General features: G+C 42.0%; 4 protein-coding genes across 6 annotated transcripts in view; 2 read left to right on the top strand and 2 right to left on the bottom strand.

Moving 5' to 3' along the window:
* Positions 1–410: 410 nt before the first annotated feature.
* On the top strand, positions 411–6,869 carry LOC135494040 (uncharacterized). Its single transcript, XM_064781794.1, has 10 exons — positions 411–610; positions 2,188–2,303; positions 2,535–2,654; positions 2,869–3,019; positions 3,410–3,472; positions 3,665–3,792; positions 4,083–4,171; positions 4,355–4,424; positions 4,719–4,758; positions 5,032–6,869. The coding sequence occupies exons 1-10, from the start codon at positions 424–426 to the stop codon at positions 5,070–5,072; spliced, it is 1,005 nt and encodes a 334-aa protein (XP_064637864.1). The 5' UTR covers positions 411–423; the 3' UTR covers positions 5,073–6,869.
* A 3,418-nt stretch (positions 6,870–10,287) lies between these two features.
* LOC135501913 (small ribosomal subunit protein uS4) lies at positions 10,288–12,611 on the bottom strand. The gene is made up of 5 exons (XM_064794385.1): positions 12,508–12,611; positions 11,904–12,133; positions 11,543–11,729; positions 10,682–10,785; positions 10,288–10,419 (listed from the first exon to the last, which is right to left on the bottom strand). Exons 2-5 carry the CDS (start codon positions 12,118–12,120, stop codon positions 10,343–10,345), a joined length of 585 nt encoding a protein of 194 aa, XP_064650455.1. The 5' UTR covers positions 12,121–12,133; positions 12,508–12,611; the 3' UTR covers positions 10,288–10,342.
* Positions 12,612–12,957: 346 nt separating this feature from the next.
* On the top strand, positions 12,958–23,898 carry LOC135494027 (ATPase family AAA domain-containing protein 5-like). 2 transcript variants are annotated; one of them, XM_064781787.1, is made up of 18 exons: positions 12,958–13,082; positions 13,578–13,682; positions 13,839–16,045; positions 16,258–16,339; positions 16,641–17,007; positions 17,230–17,775; positions 17,996–18,130; positions 18,339–18,497; positions 18,679–18,876; positions 19,074–19,249; positions 19,608–19,779; positions 19,947–20,207; positions 20,399–20,526; positions 20,728–20,886; positions 21,086–21,676; positions 21,828–22,552; positions 22,783–22,938; positions 23,151–23,898. In XM_064781787.1, the coding sequence occupies exons 2-18, from the start codon at positions 13,611–13,613 to the stop codon at positions 23,227–23,229; spliced, it is 6,213 nt and encodes a 2,070-aa protein (XP_064637857.1). In that variant the 5' UTR covers positions 12,958–13,082; positions 13,578–13,610; the 3' UTR covers positions 23,230–23,898. The 2 variants fall into 2 exon arrangements, with proteins under 2 accessions (XP_064637857.1, XP_064637850.1); XM_064781780.1 differs by having other exon boundaries at positions 12,958–13,106.
* Positions 23,899–26,046: 2,148 nt separating this feature from the next.
* The window catches only part of LOC135494017 (DNA polymerase delta subunit 2-like), a 76,830-nt gene continuing 76,291 nt past the window's right edge, over positions 26,047–26,585 (bottom strand). For both annotated transcript variants that reach the window (XM_064781772.1, XM_064781761.1), the window contains exon 9: positions 26,047–26,523. In XM_064781772.1, the coding sequence (XP_064637842.1) occupies positions 26,363–26,523 (161 nt within the window). In that variant the 3' untranslated portion in view covers positions 26,047–26,362. The remainder of the gene's footprint in view (positions 26,524–26,585) is intronic.

Genomic DNA, 26,585 nt, shown 5'->3' with positions numbered 1-26,585 from the left:
CGTCCAGTGTCTATGAAAAGGGTAAAAAGCATTGTGTATACATAAAGTTATACACGCATTGAACTGTATCAGTGATGAATACACTCCAGATCGACATAGTGGACCCTCGTCTGAATAGAAGGACGAAATTGACAGCCCCTCCCTTCAATGATGACCAGCACTAGCAGGCAAGTTTCTGGCCCAGAGTGTGCCCGTTCACTGTGATTTATCATAAAAATGATACAGGATTTATACTGAAGTTCAAATAACAAATTGTATTGGTGAAATGAAGTTGAAAAATCACTGTCACAACCTAGTTTTCTAAGGACAGTCCGTCAGACGGATTCGCGTTCGTTCTTTACCCGAGCGAGTGAGAGCAATCACCCGGCGGAACGTCGTGAGTTCTGCGCATGCTTAGTTGCCATTACTACCCCAACCGGGTCGATGCATCGTGGCGTACACGCAGTGTTGAAAGTCTTGTGCCGTCAGGCAAGTCCCAAATTTTTGCCTGTCAAACAGTCCATAAAGCCCAGATTCTTCTCAATGGAGAGCCCACAGCAAAGCCCGAGGACGTCCTACGATATCGTGGAAAGTGGATCGCTTTATTCATCGGATTACAAGCTCTATTTTAGTAGGTCAAGTTAGACTAATTTATAGATAATTGTGGCGTGCCGGTACGCGGCACCTACCTGTCGTCGGCGAATACCCCTGTGGCATGGGCTGTATATGGCAGTGTGTATTGTAGGGTGTGCAGTGTATGTAGTGTATGTGGATACATTGTATATGTAGCGCACTATTTTATGACTGATGGTGCATTTGCACAGAAGCTCCCGAAAAAAATTCGTACTCGCATACGATTTAGCCTAACCTAGTAACCTAGCCTAGCTGTAACCGATGAATGTTGATGTCGTACCTTACTCCTATCGTGCTGTTGCGGTGCAGTGACGGCTTGCCAAGGGTGAGGTGTGACCCCCAAACCTATCCGTATCTTACGTACTTATTATCATTTTAAAATACCAAATAAAAATTATTGAAAAAAATTAGCTTGGCTCCTCTATCCCGACTGTGGTGTAGCACCCGACTATAACTAGCATGAATAGGGAATACGCTGGTTATGGATGTCAGATCGTGGTTCCTTGGCATTTGCAAACAATTTCACTGGACGTAACCCACGCGGCGACACCAAGGACCGCTGGCTGATCTATTGATATGTTCGTAGCAGGGTGTCAAAGTCGGAGAGGCGAAGGGCCACTCGTCTCTTGTAGGGGGTTCACTTGGAAGTGTTTGCATTTGTTAGCCTATAAACACAAGATTTTAATCCGACAGTCTTGGATTTGGCGGAGAGAACTAATCTTACATAAGTCCCAGAACAATATCATATGTCTTTATGGCAATATTTATTACTAGGACCCAGTACAGTGCCGTTCTATCCAATATTCCTGGGGCTGTTGGAGAGGCTTCTTGTTTAAACAGTACCATTCTGCCCCCTCTAAGGCATATATTGGTAACTCATAAATTTTCTGCGAAGTAAACGCAGAATGAAAACAATGAGTTGATAATTCGATTGATTTCACGTTAACGATATCAACATTTCCAACAAGCTCGCATTCAGGTTGACACAATGTCTGCCTTACAGTCATTGCAAGAAGAAAGGTATTTATAAAGGGCCTAGAATGGACAGAGAGGCATGACTACTGTACTTGCATTGCTGACTACATGCTGTAGAACATTTACATTGGCCTGAGGAATATTCCTGAACAAAGGAATGTTGTTGTTCTAGCTTATTTGGTCTTTTACAATAGTTTTAATCTGTGATTAAATGTAAGTGGGCCCATTCTGTCCGAACAACTTGGTTTTGATGTTAGCGAAATTGGTATTGAGGGCAATTATGTCAGACAGAAGGACTGCTAAAGACAAGGTGTACATGCACTGGCGAGTAGAAGTACAACTACTGAAGTCAAATATTTGTCGCATCAAAACTAGAAGAACGTTGATTGGGTCTCATTGATTTTATTGAATACGAGTACGTAGTATGGTACGGTTCAACTCAGTGCCTCATTAGCGTCGAGTGTCTGAATAATAAGGAAATGATCAATCTCGCCTTATCATGCTGTTACATGTATCTGTAACAGGATTCTTAGTTGATGAGGATCCAAATATAGTTTTGATTTGAATGCACTAATTAATGAGATTTTTTGATTTTTTCAGAGGGCCCACACGGTGCAATTTCTCCTTTCCATGATATCCCACTCTACGCCAATGCAGAAAAAAATGAATTTAATATGATAGTCGAAGTGCCACGATGGACAAATGCAAAAATGGAGGTAAGTGGCTCATACATGTCAAATGGCAGAGACATTATTGGGACTTGAATTTTTAGAATGACTAGACTTCACTACTATTACTATAGAAAAAGTCATTACTACATGTGGTCGATATGCTGACAACCTCCAGACAAAGAATATAAGGATAGGTGATATCACCAAACTGTTAATGAAAAAACCCTGATTCCTTGACCTTGTTGATGATTTATGTTTATGCTGGTTTATTTTCAGATTTCTACATCAACAATCTTGAACCCAATCAAACAAGATATAAAAAATGGTAAACCGCGATTTGTAAATAATGTTTTCCCCCACCATGGCTACATATGGAATTATGGAGCCCTTCCACAGGTTGGTACTAGTTATTAAGTTTTTTTCAAAATCCCAAAATGATTCAGGGTAGGGTCGCCATCGGTAATTACAGGTTCTTGGATGCTTCTGAAAAAACTTGCATAAGTTCAGTGCATTGTGTCAAAAGTATATTAGCATGATCTTTGATAGTATCTGAAACACTTGCCTGTAGTCTGATACTTCTGACCCCCTGATATTTTTTTCCATTTCTCAGACGTGGGAAGACCCTACCCATACAGATGCCAGCACGGGAGCTAAAGGAGACAATGATCCATTAGATGTTTGTGAAATAGGTTATAAGGTGCATAAAAGAGGGGCAGTCATCCGGGTAAAGGTTCTTGGAACATTAGCATTGATTGATGAAGGTAAGTCAACCCCAAACCCCAAGTTTTCTACCAGGAGTAAAATCCATTACAATGTTAAAATTGACATTGACGAGTTATCTACATTCATTTTGCGGTCTATTGGATTATGTTGGGACAATGATATCAATAGTGTATCAGGGTAATTTGTATTGATCTTGTCCACAGCTGTTCTCAGCTACAGCTTTAACCATGTGCCTTGTGAGCACATTGTTACTTATTCATGGTGTTCAAAGCTATTGATCACGTCTGTGAAGTGCAGTCAGTGATTCTGAATGACAAGCTGCTGTGGGCTGCATGTGTTGAACACATGGTTCTTCCGTCGGAACCGGATCGGACAAAGAAAGTTTGTTTTCACTCAGCCGGTAACTTACGGTTGCTGTTGTTTTTCAGGTGAAACAGATTGGAAGTTAATAGTTATTGATGTGACAGACCCTCTTGCCGCTGAATTAGAAGGTATGTGTGTTGGAGATCGGTTAACTGCTGAAAGTTAGAAACATTTCGGGACCTGGTTGACAGCGAGGAGCTTGAACCTTTGGTGTTATTGTCACAAAGACATATGAAACGAACAAGGTGAAATAAAGCTTTGACAGTGACCTCCTGCTGATCAGATGTTAATTTTGGAACTTACAACTTGTATCATTACAGATATTGAGGATGTTGAGGTGAAAATGCCAGGTTTTATCAAAGCAACGCATGAGTGGTTTAAAATTTACAAGATGCCAACAGGAAAGCCACCAAATGAGTTCGCCTTCAATGGAGAAGCTAAAAATAGGGTAAGGAGTGCAGGGAGGGTTATTGTGAATGATTGTGCAGGTAGCATGCATTTAGCTTTTCAAAAGGAATGTTGGTCTGAATTATGATGTGTTGCAGTATTTGATATGACCCAGTAGTAGAGTTTGATAGCTAAACATCAACTAAATATTGAACTGCCCTCTTCATCTCATGCAGCAGAGGTTGGAGGTATCAATGTTTTGAACTTCAAAATGCTTACGTTAATTTTTCTTAACAACACCCCTCTGACAGTCTTCTTCAGTATGTTCAAAGTTATTCTTATAAATTGCAGGCATTTGCTGAGAGAGTAATAACTGAGACTCATGAATATTGGCAGAAGTTAATGTCAAATCAATCTGAACATAAGGGAGATCTGGCATGGTAAGCATTTCATAATGAAGTGTTCAACAGATATGTATTAACATTTAAGGAATACATCTTTTGGCTTATTGGCGATTTCAATGAAGGAAAAGTTGAAGGCTAGTTTCCTGACTCGTATGTGTGCACCCCTTGTCACTAAATACCGAGTAAATACGATTCATTTCACCTTTGCTCTGTTTCCAGTGAGAATGTATCTGTAGTTGGCTCTGATTATACAATCCCACATGAAGAAGCCGATGCAATAGTTTCAGGGGTAAGTCAAATCTCATTTGTGCAATTGCTAAGTTACACACATTGGGTGATATGAATAAAGACTAGCAAATGCTTTTACTCCGGTTTTGTACAGGAAGGCCTAGTGTAAATGTACATGGAGATTTAGATAAAAGCATTTCCTAGTCTTTATTCATATCACCCATTGCCAAAAAATGTTGTACTTTGGTGTTGATGTGGCTAGATGGAACTTCTGATGGTTCATAAGCAATTGGTAGTGGCATCCAAGGACACTTCTTTTACCCTCTTGTTATGATTGTGCAAATACTTTTTTCAGGCTGATGCAAGTGCGGAACCATCTCCCATTCCTGACACAGGTAAACTAATTGTTTCCTCCACTTCCTACCAGAAATATACTTTACATTCTTGACATGCCAGGTGTCCTTCTTGTGTACTTAGCCCAAAAAAAGTTATATCAAGTCAACAGGAGATCAGTCTTGCTTTGTTATTGTAGATTTTTGATAGTTTAAGTTTGAAGTAACACATCCCAGTGTTTGAGAAACAATATCGGCTGATGGAAATATAGATTAGGATGCTTTAGAACTAATGCTTGCAAAAACTAATATTCATTTACTCTTATCTTCTTTCAGTGGATAAATGGTTTTACGTCGAACTGAAGGATGAGAAATAGATTGGAACACTCTTTCCCTCCAATAACTGATGAATGCTCATATCAGAGTTAAGAAAAAAACAATGGTGAAAGTTTTAACTGAGTGCTGATATATTGGTATTGTGCGTCAGAAGTCACCATACGTCACCCTTCTATACCACGCTTGTCATTCTTAATGTTTCAGTAAGGAAGCTTTGACGAAGGAGTCTTCTGACGCACAATACCATATATATCGGCGCGGCTGAACTGATGCATTCCACCACAAGAGATACAGCTCAGAAATCCCAGGGTCCCTGCATAAGGGTCCTTGCTGGTCAATTCAGAAGAAAATTCTATTATCTGGTTCCACTATTTCATGTAGACTACAATAACAAGGTTGTGCCTGGAATCGACAACATTGCTAACTTCAGCAGGAACCCTGGATATTCTGATCTAGACCTACTCCGGTACTAATGTATGTTTGTTAAAGTACATGTATTAAATTTGTTACAATTCAATTACAATTGTTAGTTGATTAGAAATTCAGTTGCAAATTACACTACCCGGTAGTTCAGTGCGTTTGATGATCCAGCCCCTTGATCAATCGGCTCATTCCTTGTTAGATTTTAGGAGAATCTGTTGTTTAAGGGAAGGAATAGAATTAGAATAGACAAGTCCTAGTAGTTGATTATACTTCCTGAGTTAGATATTTCTAGAAGAGGCTGCAATTCATAAAATGTGAATGATGTCAAAACGGAAAGGTGCAAAACAACCTTTGATCGTGATATCGAATGAACTAAAGACAATAAAAAATGATACAAAAATTGTGTTGTAATCATATTTCAATTGTTTACTTGTGAAATTCTAATATCAAAACCACTGTAACGTGTATCACATCTTATGACAAAGTCAAATTCTCTCAGTCGTCAGTTTGTTGCATTTCAAAAATATATTTTTCTAAAATGTTTTCGACCCAGTGCAAAAGGTATGCGGGTATGAACCATGATCTGTGTAGTGGAATATATTTTCCATCTGTCATCTTAAGTTATTAAAGATGTGAACATTTTGATTTTTTAACTGGTACACCTCTTGCTGAAAAAAGGAAGTTTGACTTGGGTGTCACTAATGTCATCAATACACCAAATGTGTCACACCGATAGATTGAGTCAAGCTACATAGTGGTAGAGTCTGGAAACTGATGCTTATCTTATTAATTTGTTATACATATCTTGTCCGACAATGTAATTGTTCTAACTTATGTAGTCTTCAGGAATATAGCACTGAGAACCTAGTAGGTACGAGTAGGCCTAGTATGAAGAAATGTACAGGATCAGAATGTGCGGTGGATCTACTTTAATTTAATGATGCTTCACATCATTTTGGCTAATGGGTGATATTTTCTGTGCGAGCCTGTACTTCAGATGTCTTTCAGGAGATGCATATACATGTACAACCAAGTTCCATCACACTCCGGAGCTTTCAGGGACTCGTGTTGTGATTTAAAGTTAGATGTGTAGTCTTCAATCAGTCGTGGCATCACGGCTCTTTATATACACTCCTCCTTGCTGTAACATGTGGTTCTAGGATTGTACTGCTTGGGTTTAGTCTGGGGGTTACAAATTAGTTCTGCAAGTATTGTTAACACTTTCTGTGCTGAGGGGAGGCTGTTTTTAAAAATGTCAAGATGCATGTACTCTCATCTTGATTCCTTCCAGTACAAATTCGAGGTACGAGATCCAGAGCTACCATGTTGTGCATCATTTCCATTTTGGACATTCGTTATCTTGATAGAATCTTTGCAGATACGTTAACTGACAATTTTATTTAGAAGCATAAATACAGTAGTTTAAGATATCCCCTTGTTTTTCTTTCACTTGGATTTGGCAATGGCAGTACTAAGTCCTCTGCAGAGAGATCTCTGAACATACTCTCTCCCCATCAGGTTCCTATAAACTGCAGGATTGGTGTCATGAGCTGTTGGCCTGTCTCATGTCACAGCTCACCTAGTTCTAACTTGAGAGGAACCACCACGATGTTGTCTATTCAAAGCAAATGCTGATCCATCTCACAACGGCCATGTCACAACCTGGCAGTTGCATCAGACAATAGACCTCACTGAGTCCCAACTCCGTCCTGTCTTGACCCATATCTCATAACCCGGCAGTCTCTCACAAGGTCTCAATTTCGTCCTGTCCCAACCCTCTTCACAGAGACTTGGGATGTGCTATAATATGGTTGATACAACTTCCTATCCAATCAAAGCATACATGTGTCGCAGCATGGTTGTGACAAGTCGGAGAAAGACATGGACGAAAGCAGGGAGATACCTCCACGCAATGACCACAGGGAGGGTCCACCTCGCCAATGTAAGCTATTACCAGCTGGCAGAGGGGTTGGTTCCAAACGTGGAGCAACAATCAGTCTGCCCTCACCGTCTTGCCACCACGGTGGGAAAGACAAGGCAGTCACAATCAGATGGAATCGAGTCAGAGACCTTCACCATCTTGCCAGCTCAGTGTACCTCATTTCCACCCTTACCTGGGATGGAGTGCCCGACAATAATATTTCATTGAGTTTCTATACCCCACCGCGTTGCCAACACTATGCGAGAGATGTGACATATACCACCATACCGAATCGGCCCCGGCAGCCCCACTATGTTGCAGACAGTACACGTTGATACAGGTGAGACAATCACAATCAGATAGAATCGGGCCGGGTGCCTTCACCGTCTTGCCAACTAATTGTTGCGCCCCATCCCTGCACCATTTCTCAACCGCAATGTCCCAACCGGGCCGTCTCTCATCAGACAGTAGACCTCACCGAGTCCCAACTCCATCCTGTCTTGACCCATATCTCATAACCCAGCAGTCTCTCACCAGGTCTCAACTTTGTCCTGTCCCAACCCTCCTCACAGAGCCTTTGGATGTGCTACAATATGGTTGATACAACTTCATATCCAATCAAAGCATACCCGTGTCGCAGCAAGGTTGTGACAAGTCGAAGAAAGACATGGACGACAGCAGGGAGATACCTCCACGCAAGGACCACAGGATGGGTCCACCTCGCCAATGTAAGCTATTACCAGCTGGCAATATAATCAGTAACGTAATCCTGATGCATAAGATCTGCCTCCCTCGACCCATGTTTAGGATGATGAATGGATGGCCTCTGGGATCTTTATTAAGTCTGGAATCTAACGGTGAGATAGGTGAGACAGTCACAAGAGAGAAAGGGACCAGGCTGCCCCCACCGTCTTGCCATGCACGGTGGAAAGACAAGGCAGTCACAATCAGATGGAATCGAGTCAGGTACCTTCACCACCTTTGCCAGCTGAGTGTACCTCATTTCAACCCTTACCTGGGATGGAGTGCCCGACAATAATATTTCATTGAGTTTGTATACCCCACCGCGTTGCCAACACTGTGCAAGAGATGTGACATACACCACCATACCGAATCGGCCCTGGCAGCCCACTATGTTGCAGGCAGTACACCTTGATATAGGTGAGACAATCACAACCAGATAGAATGGGACTATGCTGCAACCACTGTCTTGCCATCACGGTGACGGACCCAGAGAAGGGAGATTCCCAATCAGATAGAATCGGGCCTACCTTCACCGTCTTGCCAGCTAATTGGTGCACCCCATCCATTTACCACCTCTGGACCGCGATGTCACAACCTGCATGGCAGTCTTATCAGAAAATCGATCTCAGAGGGGTTCAAAATTCTATTATGCCTCAACCCATCTCACAACCGCCATGTCACAACTACTTGGCAGTATCCACTGTAGATCAAATCGAGTCCCACAACCCCGGCCCGGTCTCTCATCAGAAAATAGACCTCCCTGGGTTTCAACTTCGTCCAGTCCCAGGTTTTGGATGTGCTATAGTGGTTGATGAAGCTCCACATTAAAGTATACAAGGCAGTGTACGCATCAAGGTTGTGACATGTCGGAGAAAGACACCTCAAATGGACGCTCAACGCAAGGTCTACAGAGAGGGTCGCGAATGTCACAACCTGAGACATCATATGGTGCCGTACCTGCATGAAACCTTGGAGAAGCTATAACCAGCTGGCAGAGGGTTCCTCACTTTGAGCATGAGATTAGAACCGAGCCCTCTGCCGGCTGGTTATAGGCTCTGTAACTCATCGTACCACCTCAGTTACACTCCGAATTCAGAAGATCTGCCTACCTCCATGATGATGAATGGATGGCCTCTGGAGTCTTCTAACCCTGGAGAGTTTAGGTAGATGAGAGCTTCACAACCAGAAGGAAAGGGACCATGCTGCAGCCACCGTCTTCCCAACACGATGGGAAGACAATACGCGGTCACAATCAGACGGATCAGGTACCATCACCGTTTTCCCAGCTCGGTGTATACATCATTTCCACCCTTACTTGGGTTAAGGGACGGGGTGAAACCATCGAGTTTCTCCCCCACCGTGTTGCCAACACTTAGAGAGAGATGGGACAGAAACCCCTGTACCAAATCCGTCCTGGCAGCCCCGCTGTGTAGCAAATTGTATTGTGAAGGAGATGAGACCGGACAACTCCACCGTGTTGATAACACGGTGCGAGAGATGCCAAGTACCCCATACTATTTTGCCAAAACCGTGAGAGATGAGACGGTCACAACCGGACAAAAGCTGACTGTAGCTAGTCAGCTCCACCTACAGCGAGAGAGAGACGGCAAGAGAGGGATAGATTGTGACAATGTCTCCATGTAGGAGCCTTGGTTTACGGGGCTTCAGATATCCTTAGTTCTGAGACATCGTATAAATACCAAGGAACACTAAATCAGCATGTCTATAAACTGGTGTGAGGGGATAGATTGCGACAATGTCTCTATGGCGAGCACTTAGTTTACAAGGCTTTATAGATCCTTTTGAACGGACGGATGTGGACATTTTGAACCCACAAGGAAACGGCTGTACACCCCAACTACACAAGCCAGGAATGATACAAACCGTGCTCTGGCATCGTTAATGACCGTAGCTGTCAAGCGCGCGGAAAAGACCAGCCCAAAGTCAAATGTCACAACCTCGGACACATACAGTGCTGCCACCTGCAAGGATTATTTGGAACTCCACCAGAGAACCGATAACCAGCTGGCAGAGGGCTTGCTTGGCGCAGTATGGACAGCCTCAAGCGAACGATTTGTAGGGGCTGCGGGAGGAATCTTGGCCTCAGAACCATGGTCACAAACCTTGGAGCAATTACCCAAACAGATGAATAAATACAACGCAGATAATTTAGTTATTTGTTTCTTTTATTTCCTTATTAAATGATAAGGGATCTCTTTGAAGTTAATCCTCGTCGTCGTCATCGTCTCCACCACCGCCACCGCTTGGGCCCTTCTTGGCATTCTTCCTCCTTACACGGCCTGAAATGAGGAACAAGCAGGATTAAACGGACATCAATGGGACTGTTAGAACCTGCTGATTAAGACAACAAATTGGGGCGACACAAGAACAGGTACATACAACTGCTGACTGGCTCACAACCCTCCCCCAAGACAAAATGCAGAGTAGAGTTTAAAATCCAAACTCTACTTTTTCCTCTTCCCTCCACAAGCAAGTATCTTGATTGAACAGATTTCAGAGGAGTTTTAGAGAACAATCAACCGACAACTGAACTAAACTGACCTGGGCGACCACCACCGAACGGCGACTTGAGGGAGAAGTCGATGTGCTTCTGCGAGTCCAATCGGACGATGTAAGATGGGATGTTCACAACCTGGGTACGCACCCTGGAAAATAAGGAGATATTGTAACTCAATGTGGTCGGCTGGAAGACAACAGAATAGCTCCTCAAAGATCTTCGAATTACACTGAAAAAGATTGGGGGGGGGGGGGGGGGATAGTTATCGGAATCAGTGGCTTTTTCTTTGGACTTTGGAGATAATCTGAAAATAGATGGAAAGTTCCAAAATGTCTTGTTGTTCTGGCTCACATTTTGAACTTTACCAAACAATCGGAATCAATTTTGACACCCTTTCAATGATGAACAAGTAAAGGCCAATTTTCCTCTTAACCTGTGTACGACACTAAAAACACCAAACATCATCTCAACCTTACCTCAAGCAGTACACCATGAAGAAAGCAAAGCCTCTGTGTCTTTGTGATAGACGTAGAAAAGTATGAGAACATACAAATCTAGTGGCCTATCAGAACACTTCCTCAGCTGGCATTCTTAAAAATAATAGGCATAGGGCGACTGCCCAATTGGCCTACACGATTTGAAATATCTGTTGGGTTGAACCCTTCACCTGTTGCAAAGACAAATCACTAGAATTTCACATCAGGGAGAAGACATTTTGATCATGTTAACACAACTTTGTCACATGATTTCATTGTTCTAAAATTGTGACCGACTCGACATTTCATTTGCAACAGGACAAATCTATGTACCTAAAATGTCTGATAAGGACAATCACACTCACACTGTCTGCTACTGATAAAGAAGCTTTCTTCAATGATTTATTTGACGAATCGGGTTTAACATACCTGATGTGCCTCTGGCGAATGAGCACACGAGCATGATGGATACTCTTAGCCAACCCAAGTTTAAATACTTGTGTCTGGAGACGACGTTCCATGAAGTCTTCGAGACGAAGACCCAACACATAATCGAGCTTCATCTTGCCTTCATCCAATACGCCGATTCTCACGAGTCTTCTCAACAAGGCATTGCCTAGAAAGCAAACAAAATAAAGTTTTTATTATTGGTAACAACACACTAAAGTTACTGCATGTAGTACACTACACAAGTCATGGATGGCAGCCCTGTGAATAATGTATTCTCTATTTCTAAGGGTTGTTGCATCACAGCATGCTGCTTTCTTCCATTTTTCAAAGAAGTATTTACCTTCAAAAAGACGCTTGGGGTCTTTCTCATCAAGAGTCAACAACTCTCGGGCAGCCTTTCTGATCTTGGCAAGGGTCAATTTGATCCTCCATACTTCTCGCTTGTTCCTCAACCCATATTCGCCAATTAGTTTCAACTCCTGATCAAGACGTTCCTTCTCAAAGGGTCGTCGAGGAGTAGCGAACGTCTTACTACAAACAAGTGGCACCTTCGGCATCTTGAATTAGTACCTGAAGAAAAGCAAAGGTATATGGAAAACTTTGTTCTTTGCCAAATTAACAATGGACTGGAAATGGAATTCCAAAGAGCAACAAGAGACTCAACGTTCACAATCACAACCACGTGCATTGGTACACGGACTTCCACGTGCATTTGTACACGGCAAGCACGTGGTCTTCTCCTCGTCGTCCGCACCGATTATCTGCTTTTTTCGACGACACTAAAAGTCTATTTTTCGGACTTTCGCTTTGTTCTCTAAGGGTTCAATTTACAATATCATTGATGAATATATACTATGGGATGAAATAAGACTAAAAATATTTGAAGCAAAGACACATTTATAAAGTTTTCGGCTAATTTTGAGGAGAAATTTGTCGACACTTACGGCTTGCGTGGCCGACGTGCGGAAAAGAGGCCGGTGATCAGGCTATCGAAGTGATTTCAAATTATAACTTATACCTTATAAACGAACGCTATTATATGAATTTTTGCATTGGAGTAATATAAATACAACCAGAATTATTCTAATAGCGGGCAGGTTTATGAAAATAGGCCTATTTTAAGAGTGCTATTTCGAAGGCGCAGATATTGAAGCACGGTGAACCGTTCATACAGAATCTTTATTCCAAGTTCACTATTAGTATGAATTTATCACTTGCAAGTGCCATATTTGTGCATCTGCAAATAATGTAATTATTATTATTATCACTAAATAATAATAAAGTTTTGTTATGATAGCAAATATTCCTTTTTATAAGTTAGCATACAGAAGAGTCAGGCGAAATTCATAGTTTCAATTCGATTAATTATCTAAGCCAATAGAAAACGGTTATTTTGGGTCAAAGGTGAAAAAATATTTAGCGCCATTTTCCAATTTCTGATTTGTTTACATTCGTTCTGAGAGATAAAATCACTAAAATAAGCTGTAACGATGATCACAACCACAAACAACCATATCGAGTATGCATAAAAGCAGTCTGAATGGTACATAATCATAGTAAATGGAAAATTTAGAACTGTAAAGTCCTGAGTTTTTCTCTAACAGTAACTTTGTTTTGCCTTCTATCATCATTTCCTCTCTAGAGTAGACTCTGCTGTGTATTCAATTTCATTAATACTATAGTCTAATAGCACATCATTATGATCATAGGGTAGTGCTAGTGTGTAGGCATATGGCAGTAGAGTACTAGTATCGGAGTATGTGATGATGGTTGCATGCCATGGTATAATTGAGTCACTTAAGTCTCAACACTCCTTATACTTTTGTGAAATTTGCCTTGGCTACGAGTACAAGAGCCAAGAGGACCTTCATAACCTTGTGAAATAAGTTACATAATAGGCCTATGTAGCACTTTCACTGGCACTGCTTTGAGATACAGATAGTGATGTGATGGGCCTATTTCAGCTCTTGTTCCTTCTTTGGTGATTCCAATGTTATTTTCAAATTATTTTCAGTTGATGTTGATGAAGTGATCTAATCAAAAACAAATGCCTGGCATCCTGACAGAATCCCGGAACTGTTGCACTCATTCAGATGTCAAAATGGAAGGGGAGCCTGTGGTAAGTTAAAAATTAGTCAATATGCCAACAACTCAACATACATGACATTCATTTTTTTTGGATAGATATGCTACTTCAGCTCCAATCAATGAACCAATCAGTTCAACTTCTCAAAATACATCCCGTAACATAACATGTCAAATTCTTATTCTCCAGGAAACAGAAAAAGATGTTGGCATGGAGATGGCCAGTCCGAAGATTACAGATTACTTCCAAAAGACACAGCTTACTTCTCCAAAGCCAGCAAAGGGTTTGCTCGCATTTTTCTCACCAGCTAAAGGAAAGCTGAAAGAAGGGGCAGAAGTGAAAGACCAGGATAGTGCATCTTCATGCGGACAGAGTGATAATAGTTTTACTAAGATTCGTCCGACGAAATCGTCAGGTACTGAGGGGAGGGTCGTCTCTGAGAATTCAAAACCAAAGGGTAAAAAGAGGAAACCAGAGGAAGAAACACGCTCTGACCCTAAGAAACGGCGGAAAGAAAACATAGCTGATAATTCCTTGGATGATTTTGAGGTACATGAAGATACTTCAAACCAGGGAAAAGGCGTAAATGGCAGTAAAAAAACCAAAAGTGTTAAGAAATTGAATAAGAAAGACCTCATAAAAGTTAATGGTTCTGAACAGAATGGTGAAGTGATAGAGGGCTCTGACGGAAATGTAGAGGGATTTGGTTGTCCTGAAGGAGAATCGTCTGAAGTTGCAAAATCTAGAGTTGTAAAACTACCGAGTTTGGAACAGAAGGAGGCAGTTGATGACAGTGTTGTATCAATGTCTTATTGGGAGTTCATTAGTGATATGATAGATGGTAAAGAGAATGAAAATGATGTTGAAGATACCAAAAGTGACTGTGTTGATAAAAAAGCAAAAGATACAAACACTGATGGTGGTAAGGCAGATTCTGAAATAAGTGGGACTGATGTCAAAGTTGAGAGGCAGGTTGTGACAATTTCGGAGGAGAGTGTTGAGCCCACTATAAGTGAAGAAAAAGGTGCAAAAAATGTGCCTGAGAATTGTTCTAAAGATTCTGGAGATGATTTTGTTGATGCCAATGTGAAAACAAAAGTGAATTCTTCAAAGGATGTTGGGGTCTCCAGAGGTGGAGAGAAAGACATTGTGGATGGGGATAGCACCAAACTAAAATGTAGGAAGCCCCAAGAGAGGAAAAAAGTTGCAGCGGAGGATTCCACTTCGGAAGCATCTACTGAGCAGAAAGAGCAGAAGGGGAACAAAAAGAAACTGGGAGCAACCAAGATTGATGAATCGATGGCTGGGGATGATGAACCAAAAAAGTCAGTCGGTATCGCGAAGTTCTTTGTAAAGAAGGATTCTGAGAGTGTGGTGAAAGCTGATGTTCATTCGTCTCAGTCTTCTTGCCCGGAAATTGTCTCTGTGACAGAAAGACGGAGGTCTTCTTCAAATGTTGTTGTCAATTCGTCAGATTCTGATACAATTCAGGAACTGGGAACCTTTGCGCTGACCCCAGGTAAGGGCTGTGAATCTGATGATGAAGTTCAAAGCCCTATCGAGGTGAAGTATCCTGACTTCTTCTTTGGGAAAAAGTCAGGCAAGAAGGCCCAGGAAACTAAAGGGCCCGAGGTTGAGGAGAAACATATGGAAGTAGAGAATGTCCAACCAGAGAAACAAACATCTGAGGAATGTTCGGCCCAAGAGGTTGAGATGACGTCTGCTGTCCCTTCAAAGCCAGCAGAAGAGATTTTGATCGATGATTCGAATGAGGGAGAAAGTCCTCCAGTTTTCACCAGTCCTTCTGTGCCTGCCGGGAAAAAAGCTAAGCAAATGACATTCAATTTTACGGGTGGAAATTTCAGAATGGAAAAGGCAGAAAAGGATGAGAATACATCTGTGGTAACTGCTGGTTCTAGTACATCTGATAATGAATCCAATACGGAAGTGGTAGAAGAGGTTGTTGAGGTGAAAGCAAAGAAAAAACTTTCAGGTTTCTTCACTTCCACTCCTAATGTCACGAACGCTAAAAAGAAGGGAGCGAAAGTGGTGAAACTTGAAAAAGGTGGGAAAAGAAGGAAGGAAAAGGAATGTGAGGAAAGTACTGAAGAGGATGAGGAAGAAGTTGCATGTAGAAAAGGCCAGGCAAAGAAAAAACCTGCAGGGCGGAAAGGAAAGATGAAACGTAAGGAAACAACAGGAAAAGGCAAGACTGTTCCTAAGGCAGAGACGCCTGGTGCTGCAAAGAAGGGTAAAAGAAAGAGGGTTGCTGAATCGCCGGAATTAATTGCAATGCCTGTTGCAAAGAGAGAGAGACCTAGGAGAGCCTTGCGAGGAGTGTACCGTGCCACCATGCTTGATGAAGTCAAGAGTCCTCTGAGAATGAAATTGACCAGGTGAGTTAAAATGTGAGAAACTGAACTCTGGAAGTGGAACTTACCATCTCTTCTCTGGAACTTACCATCTCATCCCATGTACTGTACGCTATCATTTCAAAAATAAGTTTTGTCTGAAGATCAGACCTGGTGAAAAGGTGCTCTTATTCCCGTACTTCGTAGAATCTCTTATTCTGTATGTTACATGTTCCTTTCTCTCATTTTTTGAACAGAACTGGAACCAAATCTTCAACCAGCACAAGTACTGATGAGACTCCACTCAGAACAAGGCAGTCGACAAGGAGTGCTGTAAAGGTAAGCATGATTTTCGGGTAGACATTCTAGCCCCGAGGAATACAGATGTACAATTAGTTTTGGCTGGCCTTTCCAATATTATGTGCTCTCTTCTAATCATGTGAAATAGTTCAGAATCTCATTACAAAAAGTGACCGATATTGCCTCTCTGCCTTCAGGTGGACAACATTCAAATCTGTCTCAGAAATTTCTTTAAACTGAGGTTGTGAGCTCAATTGTACTGAGTTCTTAATTTTGTGAGTTATTGTTCTGGTAACTTTTGCGTCCTTAATCTGAGTTAGTTGCATTTATGTCATTTCAGAGTAATGAGAGTAAAATGACTGCTGCACAGTATCTCCTTCAAAAAGCTAAAGAAAATAAAGCTCAGAAAATAAGTGACAAGAAAGGGAAGGGTACATCCTCAAAGACTAAAATTCCGGCCACTAGATTAAAGAACTCGGGGAAAGGCGTTAAGCCGACAGCAAAGACGAAAAGAAAATCTGATGAAGAGAACCGAAAACCTGGTAAAATGAGGAGAATGTCGAAAAATTCTGATGTCAGTGTTGTTGTGTTGGATGATGGCGATGATGGTGAAAAGAAGGGGATGAAAAAAGGGGTTAAAAAGGGAGTGACACCAAGGAAAAAGGCTGCACTGAAGAGCCCTTGGAAGGGAACTCCTAAAAAGAAAGGTGGGTGTGCAGTTAGAGGTGACACGTCTGTCACAAAAAATAAAGTTTTCCAAGGTAACAGCAAATGAGATCTTACTTAAACTTGTCTGTAACCAAGGAAATCTGCTATTCCAAAGGCACAGATTTATGGGGCCTGCAACAGAACTTCATGTGTTTTAACTATTCTGGCCACAAAATTTTTGCTACCTGTCACTTACATTTTTGGTGGTTATCATATTTCAGGGAAAGTTGCTCCGATGTTCATGTCAAAGAAAGACAAAGAGGCTGCTGCTGCAGAAGAATCTAAAGATGTTGAAGTCATTGAAACGCCAGAAATGATTGAGTATAGACGAGTGCGGGAAGCTATCGTGAAGAGTGGGATATCGGATGACATCAGACAACGCCTCAAACAAACCGAGGAAGTCTCAACCGTTTCCTTTGACTGGCCACCTCTGCCTGATAGACACAGTAACCATGTCTTACAAAAGTCTGTTGAGACAGGTGGAAGTGATGTTTGGAATCTTCCCTCCCAAAGCATTTCTGTGAAGGCTGTTACCCCACAGGTTGATAAGACATGTCCGTCCTTTGCCTTTCCCTTTGAGAAGAGTTTGCAGAGTTCCGTCAGGATGCCAGAGGTTATTCGACCTGAACCATTTTCTCCTGAGATAGTTCAAGGCCTTCTTGCTGAAGTGAGAGATAATAATCCTGGTTTCCCTGTGAGAAAGATGTACAAGAGTCTTGTTGCCAGGAAACAGACAAGCGAGGAAGAGGTTGTGGAAATAGTTGGTGGTAGGTAAACTTGTTGTAACATGGTGGTCTTGAGGGTGAAAGCTGATGAAGCCTTGTACTCAATTTGATACTGTTCAAAAAACTTGTTATGACCCCCTGTCAACCGCTTTGTGAGGACCCGTGGACACATTTGAAAAATGGTTGACAAAAGTCATTGAAGCAGATGCTGAAATGGGCAGATATTTGAACGATGTATTTAGTTGTTCCTTGTTTATTTCAGCAGGTCAAGGCGAAGTAACTATCATCAGTGATTCATTACCTAAAATTGCACAAAGAGATGAGAGGAAGTTGTCCGATGATTCTGTGATTCTGATTGATGAAATAAATGAGAAAAAAGTCAGCGATACAAAGAAAGGTACAAATTTTGGTACAGTTTTAGCCGCTGAGTGCATTCATGTGTACTGCTGGCTGTTTTCTACTCTGTAGAAGCTATAGTTGTACTGAGGCAGTAATTGTACCACGCTGTGGTGGAATATTGAAATCCTAGGTCACCTACTTAGTGGATGTTTTTTTTAATGAGCCTAGTTTGTAATGAATCCTGACCTTAACTTTTTTGGCCACAGGTGGCAAAAAGAAAGGTCAGAAGAGGAGAAGTGGACGCCTGAGCCGCGGTAAGAGTATGGATGAGGCACCAGAGGAAATGGATGTGGGTGAGAAGGAGGCCAAAGATACCAAAGTAGAATCATGCGATAATGGAGTTCAAGGGATTGATACTGATAAAAGTAAGTGACTATGTATGGTATTAAGATAAGAACTGACTGCAAAATGCAGTGTGGTGTAGTACTGAGGGCATGGTTAGTGGTATAAAGGTCATTGGTTAGATTCCCAATTGAACCCATTCACATGATCTTGGCTATAGGGCATAAAAACCAACAGCCCATACATCGTGTCTCATTTTTTCAGAAGATGAAAAGTCCACCAAGAATCTTGCATGGACTGACATGTATCAACCCCGTAGTGCTTTGGACATCATTGGGAACTCCAACTCGGTGAAGAAACTGAAGAATTGGCTGACAGAGTGGAAAGAACGGGTCGATCGGGAGGCGAGAAAGCAAAAGATCCTCGAGCGAAAAGAGGCGAGGAAGAACAAGAATAAGAAAGGTGTGGTTTGTGCTTTACATGTATTAACTTCGGTAATTTCATGAACCTAGCTGAGGGATGCATAAACGCTTGCTGGGCCTCTCTGCAGTGTAAAGCAAATGCTGCAAAAGAAGACGAACTGGACTTCACTTTACTCTCATTGGTTTCCTGACATCCAGGTGGGGTTGTAAAATTCACGTCTATACTTTCTTTCCTAGGTATTGAATCTAACTCGAAATGGTTGATGGATGATGAGAGTGATTTTGAACTGAGCGACATGAGTGATAATGATTATGAAGATGACAACATCACCAATACGATGCTGCTGACGGGACCACATGGAATTGGAAAGACTGCTACAGTTTATGCTCTGGCTCATGAGCTTGGCTACAAGGTTAGTATCAGTTACTTGCTTGAAATCATATTTGTTGTGCTATGGACTTTGATTTTAGCTTGGTTGAGCTTACGTTAGTGCTTGGCTGATGTTTACAGACAGTCTGCCTCAATGATTTGAGTTGGTGATTGACTTTTGTTACTTCAAAACCAGGTGGCACATCAAAAGGAGTTAGATACTCACTTTCTGCAAGTTGCTGCAGGAATGCCTTCTCCATTCGCCCAATTGCATTGTCCATGATCTGACTTCTGACTAAACTGAGACAGGTTGTGCAGGTAGTGGATCTGTGGATGATTCCCCTGAAAGTCTCAGTCTATGGTGATATGAGATACAATTATTTTTTATTCTCATTATCCAGGTGTTTGAGGTGAACTCTTCATCGAGGAGAAATGGCAAGCAAGTCATGTCACAGTTGTTGGAGGCCACGCAGTCCCACCATGTATCAAAAGCTAACCTTGGTGGTGGAACACCGACGACACCGAGCAAGCCTAATCCCTTTGCTGCCAAAACGGTGTCTGTTCCTGAACCTGGTAGGTTGCATTATCAACTACATTGCCCAGTCCGAAGAAGTAATTGTTCCTCGATGTAACAAAGATGGGGCAGCTCTCTTAAAGAAATAACGCTGAAAGTTTTTTAGTACAGGAGCTGATTAGAATTTTGCCGTCTGCTCAAAAACTGGCTTTGCCCTCCTTTTCAGTTGATGACAAGTCTTTATCTAAAGCTCCCACCAACTTCTTCAATATGTTCAACAATAAACCTGTTGAATCTGCTGCTACCAAAAAGACAGGCGAAGTTGACCAGCCAAAAAAGAAAGGTGCTAAATTGCCTGCCACTCCTGAAGCTACCAAGAAGAGGGGTCGAAAAAAGGCTGAAGTGACCGAAAAAATGGAGGTGAAAGTTACACCTAAAAAGCCTGGGAGAAAACGAAGAGCCGATTTGATTGAGGAGGTTTCCAGTGGTAGGTTTTTATATCTCGTCACCACAGTTGTGACATGTACACTGACAGTTAAGACAGTTACAAGTCCGCCCTATTGGCTGATGATAACAGCAATTTAAAATTCCCTTTGGATCAAATGAGGTATAATGCTGTTGCTAGCCACATTCCTTTCCCTTATGTAATTTGCTGATTAATGTGCTTGTCCCTTTCAGAGAAGAGCAGCAGTAGGAAAGAGAGCAAGAGTAAGACTCCAAAATCAAAAGGGAAAAAAGAAGTAAAGGAGGAAGTTACAGAAGTCAAGAAACCAGTCGCCAGCATCTCTCTTATTCTGTTTGAAGAGGTGAGTTGAGCTCAAAGTCATATGAAATATTAAACAGCCTGTGCCCTCTTTGTAGGTCAGTGTATTTGCATTGGAGTATCTCGGATTACACTGTAGGCCTAGATCTTCTCACATACGTATGCTTAATAAATACCAATGACAGTGAGTGATACACACATATAACATCATGTAATCACTTTCTATATTCTCTTTATCTTACAGGTTGACATCGTATTCGAAGATGACAAAGGATTCATTCTAGCTATCCAATCGCTGATGTCCATGACGAAGAGGCCTATGATCATGACTACTGCTGATCCACGAGTCGCTTGTCAGTTTGAAGGATTCTTTGAGGAGCTGTTTTACAAGAAACCTTCTGTAGTAAGTTATGTCTAATGTCAGTGTCTGGTGTTAAATCTTACTTGTTTCAAGTTGATGCAGTCTTAGTCTTGAGTCTTGATAGTTGAGGTTTTCAAATCATGTTTCAGTTGGCTCTACAACTTTTTCTGTTAGTTCTGACGTCCAAGTGTTTTGACCTGAAATATTTGCTTTAACTGCTCATCGCATCTTACTTTTCCAGGTGAGTGTAGCAAGTTACCTCCAAGTTTTGTGTCTGGTAGAAAGTATACGAACCGACCACAGGGATGTGTTGTCAGTTGTAAATGCTTGTAATGGTGATGTGCGACAAAGTTTGCTGTTGTTACAATTCTGGATAGTCTCTGGGGGCGGGAAAGAAAAATCTGAGAAACTTCTTAAGATGGTTTTGAAAAAATCAGATGATTTGAAACGAGATTCGCAGGAGTCTGAACCGAAAGAGGCAACACATGAACGGATGAAATTACTTGAGAACAAAATTGATAGTGAGGATGAATTTGAAACATTTACTAGGAGGAAAGGCCGACGTGTTGTGCCACAGATTGATAGCGATTCATCCATGGATAGTTGTAGTCTTACGCCCAAGAAAACGAAGCGGTTGAAACTCGGTAGGAAGATGGACGCTATTCATGAGGACAGCCAGTCCACGCAGATTAACGTCATTGATGACAGTCGTCTAGGAGAGGAGGTGTATACTGAGATCCAAGGTCCTGCAGTCCATGTGGGATTCTATGGGAGTACGATTGGACCTTCGGCACTGGTTACTGAGGAAAGTCAGATCCAGAAATGTCTCCAAGTAAGTTGTTCTACAGTTTATGTTCAACAGGGTCAGATAGTTTTCAGACCTCCTTTCCAAGTTGGCTGCCCTGACAAAGTTTCAACCTGCTCTTGGCTGGACTGAAAATTTCGTTTGCTAATGCTTAATATATTTTCTCGAATTCTTTCAGGAAAAGCCAAAAGATAGTACTTCCTTCCAGAAGCAAGTTGACCTTGTGATGCACTACAACCAACGGCATGATTCGGATTTGATCACCAACAACTTACGTCATCTTCTACCCTTACCAAGGCTGGTGGCTCCATCTCCTTATCATCAGGTTTTGTCGGAACTGAAGTCGACTCGGAAAAGGTTCTCGAGGATCAGGGCAGATTGGTATGACAGTGAGGACTCGCAGGATGGATTTGAATCTTTGCAAAAACAAAAAGACAATGTTGAGGATAATGTTGATAAAACTCAGGAAGAAGCTAAAAAAATGGATGTTTTTGAGGATACGACACCGAAGAAGAGTTTGACTGTGTTGCATGCTTCGGTCAAAGCTTTATCGAAATATTATGATGATGTTTCATTCATGGATGTGGTAGGAAGGCGAAGAGAGGTTCATTCGGGACATTGTGGTAATGAGTTTTATTTGAACTGTGGCAATATCATTCCGGGATTAGGTGATGAGTTCAGCAAGTTTGATCCCAAGGACTCAGAAAGTGGTGACGTTTTCGATTCCAGTTTGACTTTTACTCTCTTGTCCAGTTTACACTGCTGCTGTGATACATTGACGAAAGTGATGGGGAAGACAGATTTGAGTGATTCACAAGAAACTTTGCTGGAAAAGATGACTCTGCCTGTTCAGGATGATGTATTGTCAGTGAGGAGGCACTGTGACTTCGTCAGAAATTATAGGTGAGGTTTCTTGTAGCCCATTCGTATGAGCACCAGCACGTATTCGCAAAATGAGGTTTATGGTTGTCTGATGGTGCACAAAAACTCAAACTTGTTCAACACAACACTCTAGACAATAGGCAAAAGTGCCATGTTGCTAAAAGCACATTTCTCTGTCTCTCTAATTTGGATTGTCCTAGAATCCTTTGTTGTAAAATGTAAACCATAGTCCTTGACTTTTCTTTCTTCAGGCATTCATCCGTGAAAAAATGTGCCGAGACGGTTTCCCGAAATTTACCAGTGTCTGTTCAGGGCCAGACTTTGGCCATCAGTACGGACTACCTGCCTGCCATCAGGACCATATGTAAAGCCGAGGAGAGCAAGGAGGCTGCAAAAATTAAAAGAAGGTGTGTAATTTTCAGCTTAATGTTCAAGTGTCCAAGCATAGACAACAGGTGCAAGGAATCTATGTTCTATATCTCATTCAAAGGACAAAGCAATTGAACTCATTCAAATGACGAAGCAATTGAACTCATTCAAAGGACGAAGCAATTGAAGTAATGCAGCTTGCTCTGGGTTGAAAACGTCAACTAACATTGGTGTTGTATCTCTGTTTCAGATTCTTCCACTACATGGATAGCATCTCATTCCACCTGAAGCCGTCTGTTCTTGAAACGCTCAACAATTCGTTCAGATGATGTTGATTCTTCAATAGAGGAATACTGTGGAGCAGAGAACTTTCTATAGAGGCTTTAACATACTATTGTCTCACCGATCTTAGACTGGTTCGTTGATTCAAGAAATTGACACATAGCACAAGCTGAAACATGACGTCGTGATCATCAGACAACTGTGTCGCAAACCTATTATCAATCCGAATTGAACATTTTAAATGAGATCAAACAACTACGTGCATAATTTCACTTGTATATTCAGAAACGGGTCTTATATTGGAAAAGTTAGAGTATGTCTTGTGTGCTGAATTTGTAAACTATTTATTCATTATACACATGTAGGTAAAAATTGATTATAATTGTAATAATTGCAGAGTGAGGGCATACGTGCCAATACCTTATGTAATTCACCTTTAAAGTATGAAGTAGTTAAAATGTTCATCTATCACATGTGAGGTGCACGGAAGAGACATCTCTCTTCAGCTCTGTATGCTGATATTGGTTATGTGAGAAACTGTACATGTGCTTTCAATTTGTATAGGCCTATGCTACTGCTAAATGTATTTGCCTCCTTAAATTATCATGTGGCGTCTGACCAAGCACTCACACCAACACTCAACACTATGTTATGAAGTCCTTCAAATGTATCATAGAACCTCATGGAAAATTTATAAGCATGATATTGATGAGATGGTGAACTGAATTAATCTTGAATAATACAAATTTTTATATGACACTGTTGTTCTGTTATGATTTCATACATGGCCATAACAGTGCAGTACAAGTCCCCGTACATTTCCTGGAGAGAGCTTGAATTCACTGCCTTGTCTTTGACTGAGCTGTGTTACAGTACATGTAACTAGCCTTAACTGAATACCTTGGCAGGGGAGATGTATATACTGCCCTTTCAATTACAGACTGTACCACCCGAGAGATTGAGTTGTCCACTGAATGCTCCTAAGCATGCTGGAACAGAGGTATAAACTCCTGTTTTCTTGGCAGTCGCAAACAATTCACCAAAAGGACAGAAATACCAACTGTCTTTTAGGCAGGTGGTGACTGTCCCTTGTCCTCCCTGATGGTTGTCTAATGTAGCGTCACAAGAGCAGCGATATCCACTGGGCTGTGCCTTATTCTTTGATCAGGGTTGTCTCCTGTCCTGATTAGCTTGAGAGAACTTGTGCCACTGGGCTGTACCTTGTCCTTGTGGGTTGTGTGCTGTACTGCTGTCCACTGACCACTGCCAGGTCCTTGAGAGTGTCTTCTGTACTATCTCAAGAGCAGCGGTATCCACTAAGCTGTCCATTATTCTTCCATCAGGGTTGTCTCCTGTCCTGATTAGCTTGTGAGCACTTGTGCCACTGGGCTGTACCTTGTCCTTGTGGGTTGTGTACTGTACCGTTGTCCACTGACCAGTGGCTTGTACTTGAGAGTGTCTTCTGTACTATCTCAAGAGTAGCAGTGTCCACGAGGCTGTTCCTTATTATTGAGGGTTGTCTCCTGTCCTGATTAACTTGTGAGCACTTGTGCCACTGGGCTGTACCTTGTCCTTGTGGGTTGCGTACTGTACCGTTGTCCACTGACCACTGCCAGGTCCTTGAGAGTGTCTTCTGTACTATCTCAAGAGTAGCAGTATCCACGAAGCTGTCCCTTATTCTTGAGGGTTGTCTCCTTTGCTAAACTTGAGAGCACTTGTGCCACTGGGCTGTACCTTGTCCTTGTGGGTTGTGTACTGTACCGTTGTCCACTGACCAGTAGCTTGTACTTGAGAGTGTCTTCTGTACTATCTCAAGAGTAGCAGTGTCCACGAAGCTGTCCCTTATGTCTCCTGTGCTAACTTGTGAGTGCTGGTGCAATGAGCTTTGCCTTCTCCTCAAAGGTTGTCTACATACATGTTACTGTACCATTCCAAGCGCAGTGTTATCCACCAAGCTGTGCCTTGTCCTCGAGGGTTGTCTACAGTACCATCAAAAGCAGTGTTGTCAACCAATGCACATCTGTTCCTTCTTGAGGAACAGATGTGCCTTCTTGAGGAACAGGAGTGCATCATATAGAGGTGTCCACAATACGTTCTGAAGACGTAGGATCTGTTTTCTTTGTATGTCTCATTATTGACAGAGGTGGGAAGTGACCTTCCTTTGGAGCGTGTCCAGTATCCCTGGTCGTCTTGGACAGAGGCATCCATGGTAATACACTACACTGGCGAGGACAAAGGACTGATGTTGACCATCCTTTCTAACTAAGCATGAATTCACTGCCTTGTCTTTGACTGAGCTGTCTTACAGTACATGTAACCAGCCTTGACTGAATATCTGGGCAGGTGAGATGCGCATACTGCCCTTTCAATGACAGACTGTTCCACCCGAGAGATTGAGTTGTCCACTGAATGCTCCTTGGCATGCTGGAACAGAGGTATAAACTCCCGTTTTCTTGGCAGTTGCAAACAATTCACCAAAAGGACAGAAATACCAACTGTCTTTTAGGCAGGTGGTGACTGTCCCTTGTTCTACCTGAAGGTTCTCATGTACTCCAATGGAGTGCATCATACAGAGATGTCCACAATACGTTCTAAAGACGTAGGATCTGTTTTCTTTGTCTCACGATTGACAGAGATAGCAAGTGAACTTCCTTTGGAGCTTGTCCAGTATCCCTGGTCTTGGACAGAGGCATCCATGGTAACACACTTGCGAGGACAAAGGACTGGTGTTGATCATCCTTTCCAACTGAGCATAGACATTATCTGCCTTGTCCAGTACTAATCTGAAATCAGCTGAAGTGGGACCAATGATAATCCTTTCTCAATGTCCAATGATTTCATTGATAAACAAGTAAAGACCAGGATATGTGGAATACATGATTTTATTGAAAAAAAAGTTCATTCCATAAACAACAGTTTCTAATCTCCTAAACTGTCAGAGGCTGTTGTCAGCATCAACAGGTCTATGAATATAGTCAGGTGAATCCAAAACAATAATCCGGCAGAAGACACACAAGATGTTATCCGCACCACATGTATGACCTTGTGAGATCAACAGTTCAAGTCAAGCTCACAGAAACAGTGTCCTTCACAAATTCACCACCAATGAACCGATAATGTTCACAAGGTGAAAACATGCATGTCCTCACGCACTGCTGCGTAAATGCATTATGTAAATGTCTATTTCTCCACGTCGGGGCTTACAGACGGTGAAGATGTTGTCAGTTTTGAATGGAACACCAGGGGTGAACACTCCATGCTTCGTAGGTTCACCAAAACACATGTTCCTGTTGTACTAAAATTTGGCACACACACTAAGAGGACTTCCTGGCCCCGATCACCTGCAATGAAACAAGATTGGTTTCAGTTGAAATACTAGTGCCAGTAGCCTCCAACAGCCATA

The sequence above is a fragment of the Lineus longissimus genome, chromosome 1 (assembly GCF_910592395.1).
Source record: "Lineus longissimus chromosome 1, tnLinLong1.2, whole genome shotgun sequence".
Taxonomy (NCBI): Eukaryota; Metazoa; Nemertea; class Pilidiophora; order Heteronemertea; family Lineidae; genus Lineus; species Lineus longissimus.
This window is presented reverse-complemented; position numbering and strand designations above follow the sequence as displayed.